This window comes from Watersipora subatra, chromosome 1 (genome assembly GCF_963576615.1).
Source record: "Watersipora subatra chromosome 1, tzWatSuba1.1, whole genome shotgun sequence".
NCBI classification, from domain to species: domain Eukaryota; kingdom Metazoa; phylum Bryozoa; class Gymnolaemata; order Cheilostomatida; family Watersiporidae; genus Watersipora; species Watersipora subatra.
In genome coordinates this window covers 73236708-73252535 of record NC_088708.1, presented here as the reverse complement: position 1 = coordinate 73252535, position 15828 = coordinate 73236708, and the positions used below count along the sequence as shown (strand labels likewise).

Sequence of the window (15828 nt, the reverse complement as noted above, 5' to 3'; positions counted from 1 at the left end):
GGTCACATGATCAGATTAGACCAGACTGAAACGATACTGTAAAGTAGCGAGCATTTATATTTGATACGGGCTTTCCTGTAGAACCTGAAGTATTTGCCATAAACTTGTGCTATGAGACGTTTTATATTGAGCCTTTTATTAGCCTTTCAATTCACGTGTGAAAACAATAACCACGTCGAGTTGAGTACGTCATCAAAATAAAGCGGTTCTAACCTACGGCGTTTTTGTGATGGCTGCGATTAATTGTTCGCTTTTGAGCTTTTAATCCCAATTTCCCTTTATTGCACCTACAACACAGCAGAGTAAAACATGGTGAACCTTTTGATACCAAACAACTGTTCCTATGGTGAACCTTTTGATACCAAATACCTGTAGGCCTAATGTGAATTTTTTTGCAAGTAAACCTTTAAATAAAAAGTGGTTTCCATGAGCAGACGTTTTCCGAATATTAAACATCGTTGGCTAAGATGCCTCGCAATAGTTTAATTCGATGGAATATATAGGTTAATAGTAATTTTGTGAAGCGATAATACTAGAGATGACCCGATTCTAAAATCACCAGTCGATTCAGATACCGATTCTTATTAAAAAATAATCTGATTCAGATATTTTGTGTTGGATAGATAATTGTTCATTTTATTATGCAAATATAAATATAATGCAAAGAAAATATAAATATTAATGTACTTATGGGAAAAAAAAATTCACATACTGACATACTGTGCATGTAGTAACAAAACAGTCCATGTTTCTTGTAATTACCGTATTAAAAGTATTTACTGTTAGTGGTACAGCTCTCTCTGTGATAACAAAGTCTCTCTTCTATTGCTGAACGAACTGATGCGCCTGTACAAGCTTGGAGCAAATCATGTTTCTTTTAATTATGGTTAGTGATTTAATTCTCTCAGTAAGAAGTCTCTTTTTTCTATCACTATCAATGTAGCCAATCATACCTAAGAGGGACTCACTTGCCACAGATGATGGTGGACAGGCCAAATACCTATAGGCCACTGGGGTTACCGTATTTTGTACGATACAAACGATACATTGTATGGTCAAGATCAAGAGAATGATAAAAAACTTTATGCATTGACTGCTTAAATTACTTTCGTTTATACTAGTAAATAGAAATTTTACACTGCATTATCGTTTCCCATCCGTGTTATCTTGTTCCTGATTGGCTGCAATAAATCCTATCGCTTTAACTGCGGAAATACCACATTTTTTGATCACGCCCTAACTAAAGCAAAAAGGTTCCTCAGCTATGTTGATGTTGATCAGGCTATAGACATGAAATAAATCGTGTGACAGGCCCGGAATTCATCAGGTGAAAGTAAGAACTTGCATCTGATGATTGTTATTAGTGTAGCAGGCTAAAATACTGTTTTCTGCTAAATAGTTCATATGTAAAAAGTATCTGAAGCTTCAGATTTTTAAAAAGGTCGGCCGATACCGATTCAGATACTTAAAGATGTAGTTGCGTCAAAAATGAAATTAGGACCCATAAAAGGCTAAAACATCAGCTACAATTTGATGCCATTTTTGTCTTTGTAGACCAACCCTGTCCAGAGATATATGCGTTTGAATGAGGCCCTCTTTTAAAAAGCTCACGTTCCAGTGGGTGCCTATTTCGTGACGTCACAAGCAAGGTATCTGAAACGAAACCACGAGCAATAAATATGAGGTCGATTCGTTAGCCAATCATGCGTGCGAAATTTTTATATAGGCCGGAATAAATGTTATCACTTGTAAAACGTGTTGTCTGTGATCTCGAAGATTCTCATCATTAGAGAATTCATTCTCATCGTTACTGATTCAACGCGTTTCAACAATTACTAAGTTATACATAGTTTTAAAATGGCTTCAAGTTCGAGCGACCGCTACTCAGAGTTATCTGAGCAACTTTTAGTAAAAGATTAGAGTAGACAGCCTATGGCCAAAGCTGACAGGCGTCAGCAGCGTTTTGCTGCAGAAGAAGACAGAATGGAGGTAAATTAACTTAGAGTCTTCTATACTTTAGTAAATGTAATATTTTTTATAGTCATAAATACATATACTAATTAATAAAATGATAATTCTTTGCTATCTCCAATCATCGTTTCATAGCTTATCTGCCGTTTTACCTAGCTATAATATTTTTTTCGAATTTTCTTTGGTAAATTAAAGTCATGATTACAAATTATTTTCACTCGTAGGAAGTGGGTAAAATCGATTGATCATTGCAAATCTTTAATTTCCAAAACCAAAGCTTCGAATCGTTGGCTTGGCATACTTGTGCCTTTATTAAATGTTTATTCGTTTTTAAAATTACACTCGCAATCTATTTAACTCCCAATTTGGAAGCTGTCAATAGATACGCTTTAGAATGACATATCTATGAATGACATATTTATTGCATCTACTTTGTTTACATTTACTTGTTTTACTGATTACAGAATGTTTATGCCGTCCCACCAGCCGAAGAAGCTTTGTCAGTGTGGAAACTGCCATAAAGGAGAAAGCGAGACTTGAATGCGTGCTGGATGATGTTTTGTTTGAGTTTGTTGCAGTAGATGAATTTGTCTTATTGTATCAGCTAATACTATGTGAGTGGCCACGACTTGATGAATATTTTTAATAAAAGCTTTATGCCGAGATGAAAATATTTTTGCTTGTAAAAATTATATAATAAAATAATATTGTTGAAGATAATGCAAAACATGATTTGCAGAATATTGTAGTGAATCGGATATGGTATATGGGTGTCCGCAGAACTGGAGAATGTGAGTTCAAATCCAGTTTGCAGCAGACTTCTCATCCTTAAAACTCTATCCCTGTCTATATTCTTTTCAAAGAGGTGGCTTGCTTATTTCAATTATTTAGTATTTGGTAAGAATACTAGTAAGAAACTAGTACGTAGGCAATAGGCGACATAATGTGGGCGGGGCTTATGGGAGGCTGTATATCGTTTGTATGGGTAGCTGCAGAACTGTGCTGATACAAAGACCGCGTTCTACATAAAGTGACTTGACAGAATTACCGTAGACCGGTAGAATTGGTAGTCGGTACCCAAATGTTTACACAACATTTGGAGAAAGTGAGAACAAATTTTCAATTTTCGTTACTTGAGGCCTTTTAAACATTCATAATAATGCATCTGTAGCAGGATTTAAAATTTTATTCTAGCCAACATGAGCAAATACAAAATAAGATATATGCCAATAGAGCCGCGTAAGACTAGACTTTTATCGCAAATAGCCGATGTGAATACGAGAGATAGAGACAGGTTGCCAAACGCGTGACATCATTTTTGGCGAGGCTAGGCACGTTTTTGTGGCCTGAGCGTTTTTACGGCGATCAGATTTTTTCGGTTTTAATCTTCAAATATCTTGGCAATGCGATCGCGTAACACAACAAACAACATATCAACTGATAGAGAAAAAAAAATGCTTTCTTTTAAGATCAACTTAAATTTTGACGCAACTACATCTTTAACACCCATATCGGCACCGATACCAAAATGGGGGCAACTCTAGATAATACTGTTTAAATGTTTTCCTACGATAGTAGAAACCATTTGCCAAAAACTAGACTATATAATGTTGAGATTCTAGGCATGATTTACAAGAATTGCAAAGTTCAGAACTTACAAACCGTGTGTGTGAATAAAAGAGTGACCACATGGCTAACTATTATATTTGATTTTATGGAGTAGAAAAGACAGTTTTTTTTGTTTTGTTCAAACAGTATATATAAAGAGTTGCGTATACGTGACAAGGCTCAGACCTTTTAATACCATAGAAGTAATCAAGCGGGAACAGAGTTATAGATGACAGCTTTACACTTGACACTGCCAAAACGACAAGCTTACTTATTAAGCATCTAACCAGAAATTCATTCATGATTTTGTTATGAATGAACTTATTTGGATAAGAAAAAAGTGAAAAACAAATCTAATTTCTTGCATATCTTTGACAATAAACCAACACACCATTTTTTATAAAGAACAAATAATAATACGAATGTATAACGAAACTTCGAAAGCATAAATCGGCGATCATTTATTGAAAAGGACTGCACTTGAAATGAGCATTTTAAAAATTTCTTTTCAAAATACACCACAAATGGATTAAATATGATAGTGAAGTGGCATCTTAATCAGTTGAAAATGTACCGAAAAGGAATCATAAAAAGAAGGTCTCCATTAGCATTTCAGACTAGCGTTTCTTTATATATTCACAGTGCTACTACATGTTATCAGCGTTGAAGTTGACTAATCACAGGAAATGATGTTCACCACAAGTCAAACTCATGACTGAGTGCATCGAGTAATTTGTTTTCCAATCGTATTCAAATGGTTAAAACTAATTATTTTTTAAATAGCTCCAGTTATTATCTAAACCTTCGACAAGTTGGGAACAAGCTTTGCATCTAAATTTTAGATAAAAAAAACTGTTAACTGCTACAATGGCGGTGCTTTCTTGCACCAAGAACCCATTTGACAATAAATATGGAAATTTAAAATCAATTTAGGTGATTTCAGATTCCCTACACATAGGACTATGTAATGGGGTACACATGTGGTGTTTAGATTCCCTATAGGCTACATAGGAACTATGTAATAAGGTACATGCGCAGTGTTCAGCCTGAGCAATATGAATATAGTTTTTGAGGCTACAACAATCGGATGTTTGCCTCGTGACAAATGCATTCGATGTATGCTGAGACTTGTTTGTTTGATTCGTTTGTAGATTATTGCTAGAATAATTACTTTGATGGTGACATATCGCTGAAAATAGCACATAGAGGACAACTCCAAGTTTATGGACACACAAAGGATGAAATACATGTTCATTGCACCTCTTATACTTTTTGATATTTTTTTTCAAAGGCACCTCTAATCTCCTTATAACTTATATATTTTTATCCTCGGCAGTGCACTCTTAATACACAACGCTAACCTTTCAACTGCAAGTTATGACTATTATTTGATAACCAAACCAATGAGTTGAAAATTATAAATTTGTTTTATTTCAACTTTAGGAAAATGAGATAGTTTTTGTTCTTACTACAATAAAATAAGCATAGATTAGAACAATTTTATGACACATAAGTTATTCTTCTTGTGAAACACTGTCAACAAATTATTACTTACGAAGCACTAATGCTATAAAAGTAAATATATTTAGCAAATTTTTTGCAACTGGTTTTATTATCGGATTTTTGGATAAATTTAAATTTGGTTAGTCTTCGTTCAGACGGAAGCTTCAAACAACAATAGGTTATATGAGAGACGCGTGAAAGCAAGATTTACCATCTTGAAATTAGATGCTGGTAGTCATTATATTACATCAACAAACTTAATTTTAATAATCTAACAATAAAAATAATCCAACTTTAGCAATAAGCCAGCTTAAGGAATAATTTAACTTTAAGATGGACATCAGAATTTTACAGAGCTTAGAACAAAGTAAAATGACAGCCCTGGTAGAATACAATGCTTTGTGCTAGCGAGTTTTATTCTAAATATGTTGATTTGCAAATTCCCTAATTTTGCTAAACTTTGTTACTGATTTTTCACATACGTTTCTCTTTTTTCTTGCTAAACGTGAAGAAATTAATCACTTTGTTACGCTAATGAAAGCTTTGTAGTTTAACTTTTATGCATGAACTAGCAATTAATCAGGCAAAGATTAGACATATTAGCCATATATAGCTCAGTGTGAGCCAACTTAGGCCAGCGGCTACAGCAGCAAAAGGTATTTGACTGCCTGCACAGAGTTCTGCATACTATTGAGGGATAGTTTAATTCTTCTTGTGGTATAATTTATGAACTACATAAAATTAAAGCTTCAAGCACACTATCAATTTAAACTTGCTTTCCTTATAATTGGCCTAAACTTTTCTATTTCATCGCAGTTAACTTTCGCCAGGTAGGAAGAATAAAGCTGCCTGCTGTCGAGAGAGTACAAAGTGATAGTACTTGGAATAAATAGATTTTACTTAGATAATCTAAACATTTGGCTGAGCATATTCTCGCCCATGATTATGCAATGATCCGGAAGGAGGGTTTAGCTTATGAAGTGCTTACACCACTCGTATGAAAGGTTGCAGTCTTATGATGCAAAGCAAGCTAGAGAATGGCTAGCTACACGCTGTCTAGTATGGCAACGGCTTCTCTTCAGATTGCCTAAACCTTCTCAATGTACCATAAAATCTGTTTGAACTCAAAATGTGGCTTTTCTCTTTTGACCCCACAGACTATATGAAGAAAGCACAATGACTGAGCCATCAGCCAGCTTCAAGGCTTGCCAAAGAGCCAGAGGCTTGCCAGGACACCTTACGACGATAAGATGTGAAGATGCAGTACATTTTGGGCCAGGCACGACCATAGGGTCAATAAGGAAAATGAAAATGCATAAGTGATGTCAGTATTTCGAAACATTTATCATCAACAAACAAATCTTTATTTGCACGCGTAGGCCTTTGTTGGCAGGCTGTTTACCATGTACATGACAAGTACTGAATGCAGTGCTTTGTGATAGCAAAACATTGGTTTTCATTGAGTACCGAGCTGGTTAACAAAAACCAGTTGAAATGATGTTATTGTGGTCTAGCGTAAACTAACTACTGTTGATGCATTGCCAAGTGCACAGAAAGCATGTTCCCGCTTATTCTTTATATAGTTAGTTTCGCCAGCAAAAGGATCTTGCAAAAACCAGTCACGTCTGCTTTTATGAGATTGTTAACAGTCTTGGGGCATAAATCAAGATGTAATATTTGTTTGTTTTTAAAATGGCAAGCTGGTTTAAGGTGCTCTTGAACTAAAATACACGGATGGCTGAGATATCACACCCTAGAAAAACGAGAGCTGGTAAAAGTGATGAAAAGCAAGGAAGATGTCAGTACGCTAGTCGCACTGTGACCAGTAGTACATTCCGTCACACTATGATCTGTAGTACACTCTGTCACACTATGATCTGTAGTACACTCTGTCACACTATGATCTGTAGTACACTCTGTCACACTATGATCTGTAGTACACTCTGCCACACTATGATCTGTAGTACACTCCGTCACACTATGATCTGTAGTACACTCTGTCACGCTATGATCTGTAGTACATTCCGTCACACTATGATCTGTAGTACACTCTGTCACACTATGATCTGTAGTACACTCTGTCACGCTATGATCTGTAGTACACTCTGTCACGCTATGATCTGTAGTACACTCTGTCACACTATGATCTGTAGTACACTCTGTCACACTATGATCTGTAGTACACTCTGTCACACTATGATCTGTAGTACACTCTGTCCCGCTATGATCTGTAGTACACTCTGTCACACTATGATCTGTAGTACACTCTGTCACACTATGATCTCTTCTTCATTAACTGTTCAAATTATAATGCCTTCTAATTTACTTTATACCAAATCGTTGCCTAAAAACTTAACAATTGAGCATTTCGTTACATGGAAATTCAGAGCCTGGTGCTCGCCTCTGACACTGAGGAAGCAATAAGATTTCAGAACCGCAACTAGTACTGACCTCCTCAACAATGTCCTCTTTAGCCATGTCCCTGAAAGAGTTGAACGTGTCTGGTGGAAGCTCAAGTTTGGGTGGATAGGTGATGTTGAGACTGCTGAAGAGTTTAAAGTTGATAAAACCCAACAAGGTCAGATAGAACTCTATGAAGACAGACATGACTTTGAAATCTACGTCTGATGGCCGCTGCAATAAACCATACGAATCTGCATGGAAAGGAACGTAGTGTCAAACATATTGATATATACCTTTGTTACAAAAAACATCCAGGGCTGAGCCAACCAACCTGAGCAGACTTCTGACCGATTCACTAATTAGTTAAAACTTACACATACAGTCAAACATGGATAACTTGAACTTCACGGATCGAGTGAAAGTGTTCGAGTTATCAGAGCACTGTCCCAAGTCCATGTATTTATTAGTAGATACACGTAAATGTACAAATTATAATATAAATCAAAAGCATGAATGGCATGTTTTAAATTAAATGCTCCTAATGTAGTTTTAAAATTTTTTATCAGAAAGTATAAAGATTTTTCTATCACTGGAGATTTGTTTGTTGTTTTATGTGATGTGACTGCCAGGACATTTTCATATTGAAATTGGCAAAACTTGATCGCTGTTGAAATGCTCAGAAGAAAAGACATCTTTTTCTTTTGAGCGTTTTAACCAAGATAAATTTTGCTGATTTTTCTTGAAGTTTTTGCGAAGGTTACCTCGCTTTTCCTTGCCTTCAAAGGACCATCGCTAAACGGATGTTTGGTAAAAATCAAATTTCACCAAACCTTTAGAAAAGTCGTTGACAAAAATATTTTGCCGATGATGGTAATAACGACGCCTTTGAACTACTAAAAGTTGAGGTTTATCTCTATGGCTTGGAATAAAGTGATATTCTAAAGCGATAACAACCGTCTTGGTAGGCGTTGGGCAAAAAATTGTAATATCGTAGAGCAGCATCCTTATTTTACCATCTTTTTAATAGACAACATTTAGTCTTTCAAGAGCATGTACAAAAATTGGAATATGATGGCTGTAAAAACCGTCTTCACGTTAAAAAGCAAGGATGTGTCCTATTTTCTTTTCTCACATAAAGCCTCTCCCTAATGAATATAACCCCCAGAGCTGACTCGCTCCAGAAATCTTGCAGACAAATTACCTTCTGACATGGCGCACTAGTTCATTGCTCGCAAATGGATCGTGTAATGATCCTAAATTAAGAGTGGGATAACTAAAGTTTCGTTGACGACCGCTCCATGAAGTTTCTACAAGTGGGTAGTTTTGAAAACTGCTATCGTGAAGATGTTTTCAGAAGCATAAAAGAAGTTGACACGAATTAAGGACTTACATGAGTCTACTGAGTGAGTCGTGTACTCTAAGCATTGATGAGATGGAAAGATTAAGTAAATGTGCTTATCTTTGGTGAATCTACCGTAACATAATGCCACTTAAATGATTATATAATGGTTATATTTTGACAACACAAAGAATAAATATTGCAAGCAGTAGATAAAACCAAGCTATTAAAAAGATCTATACATGATTAAGAGTAGACTATTAACCAAGATACTCACACCATATTACAATATGATATATTCATCCCATTATGGTGTAACAATACATGTATATATCATCATGTAAATGTGATTTCTTCACCAATAATAGTAGCCATTTCCTTGTACACTGTGGCTGTGCAAACGTACGCATTGTTGCAGTGCCTATGGAATGGGTTTGTAATATGTACATATATCCTAAAAATGAAGTAACCCTATCATTAGACAATGCTAAAAAATATGCTTTGGAATTTTCTGTAGCGCTTCCTATACTTGTGGACACTTCGATCTAAGTCTCACCTGAAATCCCCTTGAATGAGGCACAACCCAGGTAACTGTTTGTCCCATTATTTCAGCTTGATAGTAAATACCTTTAATGGACACAAACACCTAAAAAGAATAATGGATAGAGAGGTCATAACTCCAAATTGGAACACTTCAGTTTGTAAAGGCTTTAGTATGCATGAGATGTGTCTGCTCAAAACAGAGATGACCACAGCTCCAATAGTTAGTATGCATTGACCAACACACAGATCAATCCCAGTCAATAACTACTAGTGACTTAGTCAATGAGAAGAACTAGGATTCAGATAAACAAGCATTTAACAGACTACACCTCACCTTTCTAAGTGCTTTTGCTGCAATCAGGTAGTGGAGGAATTCAACTGCAATACAATTTAGATTAGCACAGATACTCAGGTGATCTTTCTAATTGCCAAATATTGATGCGAAAGTTTTGCAGGCAAAATATTCACATAGAAATATTAGCGAAACTTATTGGAACCATCAGTGAAGAGAACTGAATAAACGGGCTGTATAACTGACAGTTAGTAAGTAACACAAGAGTGATGAAAAAATAATATCATTTTTAGCTAATGGATGGCTGTGACAACACGGCCTGTTATCTCAATCTGGTGCGCATCGTAAGGTGTTGCAAGACTGACTGGGCCATCAAAGTGGATGTTGCAATGCATCGCTTGACTGAACTCGATATAAACAACGTAGCTTGTTACTCATACTCCTCCATAGAATAAGCAAGCTGTATCAAGTTCCAAAATAGAGAAATAGGATCACAATTGTCACTTTTGATAATTCCCAAGCTAAAGTACCAGTAGAAGATCACACTACACCAAGTTTCAGCATACCATGACATAACTAAAGACTGACTCACATCGGAACTCTGAGATACCTCCATTCGCTGCTTTGTCATGCAAATCTCAATGATTATGTTTTTTAAATGAAAACCGATTAAATAACATGAATGATACTGAAATGCTTTTAAAAGTATATGCTCATATTTTACTGGAAGTGATAAAAGCGAAATAGTTATTTGGGAGTGACACATGGAGCTCCACCTCTAGTGGCTTATGCCACAGAGTCAATGCTCAAAAGCTCCTGCAATCTTTCTCCGAGTGAGCCAGCCTTAGACGATCATCGTATGGCAATTTCATGCAATATTAATGCATGCCATGAGCCTATTACGTATTTCACAGATGTTGTTTTATGCGATTCTCTACCAACCAGAAAGTCTACGACACTTTTGGATTGCCTCAGATTTTGTGGCATGCTGCCGAGGCAGGGTCCCAAATAGGAAGACTAGACAAAGGCAGTCATCAAGGTCTCGAACGGCGTCAATGAAACTGGGATACCTAAAACATAAATTGAATGTTTCAACAGATGATACAATTTATGCAGCAAAAATATCTCGCACATCATTTTTAAATTCAAGGTTTCAAATGAACATAACAATAACAGTGCATTTGGACAACCAATACATGTGACTAGCTTCCTTTGACTCATGGCAAAGGATGTTTTGCCTACCAACCACTCATGACCCCCACTTTTTATAACTCTTGTTATTTCTTCAAGATATTTTATTCATGCTATTTTGCCAGCAATAACATGGATATCTTATGGAATAATAAAATCTGTACTCTGTGACACCGCTGTTAAATGCAATGATTCATAAGAGACATATTAGAATAACAGGATACATCCATCATAGAGCAGTGGATATCTCCCTTCTTAAAGATGTTTGTAACAACCCTCAGAGCTGAGCGTTCATATAATCAACAATATTATTATATATTTTATATGCATTAAACATTCTACGCTGAATAACAACATGGTAAGCTTAATCGGTCAACTAGAACCCTTGCTGGCTATGTTAAGCATGATTCACTCTGAACACCTTTCAAATGCAGCGCAGACAGGGAACAGTGATGAATCAGGAATGTGACTATTGGCATAGTCTACCGTTCCGTGAAAACTAGGATGCTTTTTTTGTGCAAACCTTCCCACCATGCTTGACCGATATGAATGGAGCCAGTGTGTCCGTGGACCATGTTACGTGTTATATGCCGAAGCAAAATGAATGACAAACATATATTTCAAGTATATTTACAAAGTTAACTTTCCTAGATACCTTAGTCTACCAACAACCAACTAATTATACAAACAGTCTAAATACCAAGTACTATCATTAAATGAGTGCATCTGACAAACAAATTCACACGCAGGTTTCTGGATGCAAACAAAAATTAATAATTCCTCAATCAGTAATTTTGATGAATATTATATACGATAAGTTTGTATTAAACTGGTTATTATAAGCGGTGTTAAGATTAGCACCAAGGCTAACCAGCAATACGAATATGATCATACGCCTTTCTCAACTATATGATCAGTTAACCTTTCATGAACTATGTGATCAGTTAACCTTTCTCAACTATATGATCAGTTAACCTTTCATTAACTATATGATCAGTTAACCTTTCTTTAACTATATGATCACATACCTTTCTTTAACTATATGATCAGTTAACCTTTTATGAACTATATAATAACATAGCTTTTATGAACTATATGATAACATACCTTTCATGAACTATATGATCAGTTAACCTTTCATGAACTATATGATCAGTTAACCTTTCATGAACTATATGATAACATACCTTTCTTTAACTATATGATAACATACCTTTCTTTAACTATATGATCTAATTTGTATCTGGGTTTGTTCTGTTTTATCCTGTCCACTTTTGCTTCCTCTTTTTTGTCGATAGCTTTTTTCAATTTTCTTGTATAGACCTAAAATAGTGAAGTTAAGTTGAACTATGATGCACAAACAACTACAGAAGCATTAGACACTCCATCCAAACTATATATACGTTCCATCAAACTCAAGACTGGTAGGTCGATCTTATATAATATTTTATTTTAATTTTAGAAGGAGAAATGAGTAATAGCAACAGTTATGGTATAAGTGACAAATTGCATCACACTTACCTCACGAGGTATCACTGTTATACGGTAATGGAGTAGGTAACAGTTATGGTGTAAGTCACAAAATGAACCACACTTAAGTCATGAGATATCACTGTTATAAGGTAACAGAGTAGGTAACAGAAAAACTTAATGGTGTAAGTCACAGAGTGAATCACACTTACCTCATGAGATATCACTGTTACACGTTACCAGAGTGGGTAAGAAGGATGATGAGAGCACCACCTTCCACTTGGGTTAACATTTTTGGTTTACTTAAAATACTAAATCTTAAAATAGTACATATAAAATTTAATTATATATATAGCTAATAGTACAGCGTAGTATCATAATAAAAGTTTCTTAATTGTCTACTCCTTCTATAGCACAACCAAATGGGACAACTCTCAGAAAGGCATGCTTGGTTTTGTGAAATTTCAGAAGGTAGGTAAGAAAGGTATGCAGGCTGATTATAAAAATCAAAAAGAGTATTGTAAAACATATAAAATCCATAAAAACGTGTTCTTCGCCATTTGACAATTTCAATCTAGTCACATTGACGAATTATTTTTATCAAGCAAGAAGGTAAAACCTAAGATTGCCCAAGGTCCAGAGCCATTTAAAAATGCCAATAATATCAACCACCAGGCATAAAATGAAAAAACCATATCTTAAAGTAATAGTTAATGGTGATAAAATTGCAGAAGCCTTCACAATCTCGAACAACATTTCTCATGACGACATTAACGCTTACATAAAAGCTTTTTATTGGCTTTCATCCTAGAAATGCTTTAAAAAACTATCCATTCAGCTGACTGACTGCACCATGACAAATAATGTCTACCTATACACAACACTAGGTTAAAACAGATATGCTTTAGATATAAACAAATTTGACACAAACCAAGTGAGAGATCTAAACATGTCCACCCAAAGTGATATGTTCACCAAATGATTAGTTTAGTTATAGAGTGAGGTTAAAGACACGCATTATTATATTCTGAGGCTAATACGGCTAGCCTATCCATACAAATCCTCAGAACATATATTGAGGCCATTATCAATTTCAAATAGAATGAATGGTACAACGCGAAATTACAGGCATCACAAAATTAGTCCCGCAGACACCGCACCGCAAGGATATGTGCGATTCATATTTTTGTTTCTATGAGCATGAAAAGGTACCTATGCTACTCATTTTCCTACCTTGAAATCCCTGAACTTGTTGATTATTGGTTCATGTAGAAGAAACTGAATATCTTTACGAAAATAATATGTTTTGATGGCAGTACTTCCTTTCTCTACTTTCTTCCTGTGCTTCGGCTCATGCGGATAGATACCTTTCAGAATACAAAGTCGCCTACAAACCATCCACTCATTGATTACCGACTCTCAAGTTTTATAATATGTACAATGGATGCTCCAACAACGTGAATAGTCTGTTCCGAGAATGTTTATATTATAGGGAAGTTACTATATACGGACAGTAAAATACATGTAAATTGCCTAATCAGTTCTAATATTGTCCCAAACTTACCCCGTTGGCACTTCAAATAGGAAAAAAATAAAGCTAGTTATCTAATTTAATGATGGCACAGTAAATGTGGTATCATATGTTTGTATCAACAACTTTTCTCTCACCACTTTCACTTGGTTTAGGGTTCAGGATTACAGCAATTTTATTTTAAGTTAAAGGTTGACACTTGCAATAAAATTCACATTACAGTTATTTGGTATCAAAAGATTCACCATGTCTTACTCTGTTTTGTTGTAGGTGCCAAATATGTGGAAATGTGATTACAAGCTCTTAAAAGCTCAAAAACGAAAAGCCGCCGTAGATTGGAATCTCTTTATTTCAATGACGTAGCCTTGAAATTAGGTTATTGTCTTGTCACGTGATGTTCTCACATGAATTGAAAGGCCAATAAAAAGCTCAATATAAAACTTATCGTAGCACTAGTTTTTGACAAAAACTTCGGGTTTTACCGAAGACCCCGTATCAAATATAGATGCTCGCCTACTTTACAGTTTTGTTTCGGCATTATTCAATCGTCAAGTCGTAAACTGATCATGTGACCCAATACTTCGCAAATAATTTTTGCAGCACTTTTCGATTATCACAGGTGACCAACAGGCTCGGCATGATTATCAGACAATGATATGTACTCCTTCGAACTAAGGTTAAAAAGTTTAACGATTTTTTACGGTAAGTTATAAGATATCAGAGCTAAAAGTGACAGCATTACGATGCCGATAAAACAGACGCGCATGAACAATAGACATGGTTTCATTGAATGCGTGAAGTATATTTGTGAAAATATTTTGACGAATACGGTTGCACGAAAGTGTAAACGGAAACCATCTCTCACAACTACTCGTGTGGCTGCGATTAACTGTTCGTTTTTTAGCTTTTAAGAGCTTGTAATCACATTTCCACATATTTGGCACCTACAACAGAACAGAGTAAGACATAGTGAATCTTTTGATACCAAATAACTGTAATGTGAATTTTATTGCTAGTCAACCTTTAAGGGAAGCGCATAATAATATAAAAATAAAGTAAAACAGTAATATATAACGTAAAGCCTTTATTGAACACCATGGCGCTCTATTTTTCAACCCTTTCCCTAGAACGGCGCTTTATTAAAGGTGATATTCAAATAAAGGGTGATGTTGTATTTTTCAAACACATCATGAGATTGCTGAGAAGATAAATTTAACCCTTTTACGAGCGAATCGAATGTCGCGTATGTTTTGTACTCTCCTTCGGCTGGTGTGACATTAACCCTTTTTAGATGCAAGAAATTGCTAACTTACCTCCAACTTGTCGCATACCTTTAAATAAATATACACGATGAAGCTGATGCATGTCTCTACCAGTTGATATCTATTGCTTACAATTAATCGACAATGATCTTATAGGCTGCGTTGCAATTTGTTGGCGGTTTAAAGTTTTTAAATTTCATTTTAAATTTGAAGGCATATTTTCATTTTATAACTAGATTTAACGACGTTGCACAAGCTCAATGCACTCATCAATATGCTTGCTACAATTTACAGCCAAAACTGGCTTTTTATGTGCAACAGAAGAGGAGTTACGAGCGTCGATCCATTGTAAGCGTTCAGAGTTCGTAGAGTAAGAGTTCAGATTATCACAATTATACTATCAAATAATACGCTATAGATATGCAAATTTATAAGTTTTAAAATAATCCATCAAATGCTACAAATATATATATTCGATAACAAGTGACATAAACAAATCATAATTTTAATACATGCAACAACAAAAATAACCATTTTAAAACTAATATTAACATTTTTAAAACAAAAATATTAGCATTGCTGATTGTTGCTTCTGTTTGAAACCATTTTATGTTCTTCTGAATGTTCAACACCTTCCACAATGTCTTCTGACCTCAACCCATCTTCTGCACAACTGAGCTAGTCGATATTAGCATACTAGTCGATTTAGCGTTCA

At 35.3% G+C, this 15828-nt stretch overlaps 1 protein-coding gene across 3 annotated transcripts in view; it reads right to left on the bottom strand.

Moving 5' to 3' along the window:
- The window catches only part of LOC137386018 (pescadillo homolog), a 37846-nt gene that overhangs the window by 19945 nt on the left and 2073 nt on the right, over positions 1-15828 (bottom strand). For all 3 annotated transcript variants that reach the window (XM_068072665.1, XM_068072668.1, XM_068072666.1), the window contains exons 3-8: positions 13554-13707; positions 12064-12173; positions 10602-10729; positions 9702-9745; positions 9381-9470; positions 7534-7716 (exon numbers count right to left, since the gene is read on the bottom strand). In XM_068072665.1, the coding sequence (XP_067928766.1) occupies positions 7534-7716; positions 9381-9470; positions 9702-9745; positions 10602-10729; positions 12064-12173; positions 13554-13707 (709 nt within the window). The remainder of the gene's footprint in view (positions 1-7533; positions 7717-9380; positions 9471-9701; positions 9746-10601; positions 10730-12063; positions 12174-13553; positions 13708-15828) is intronic.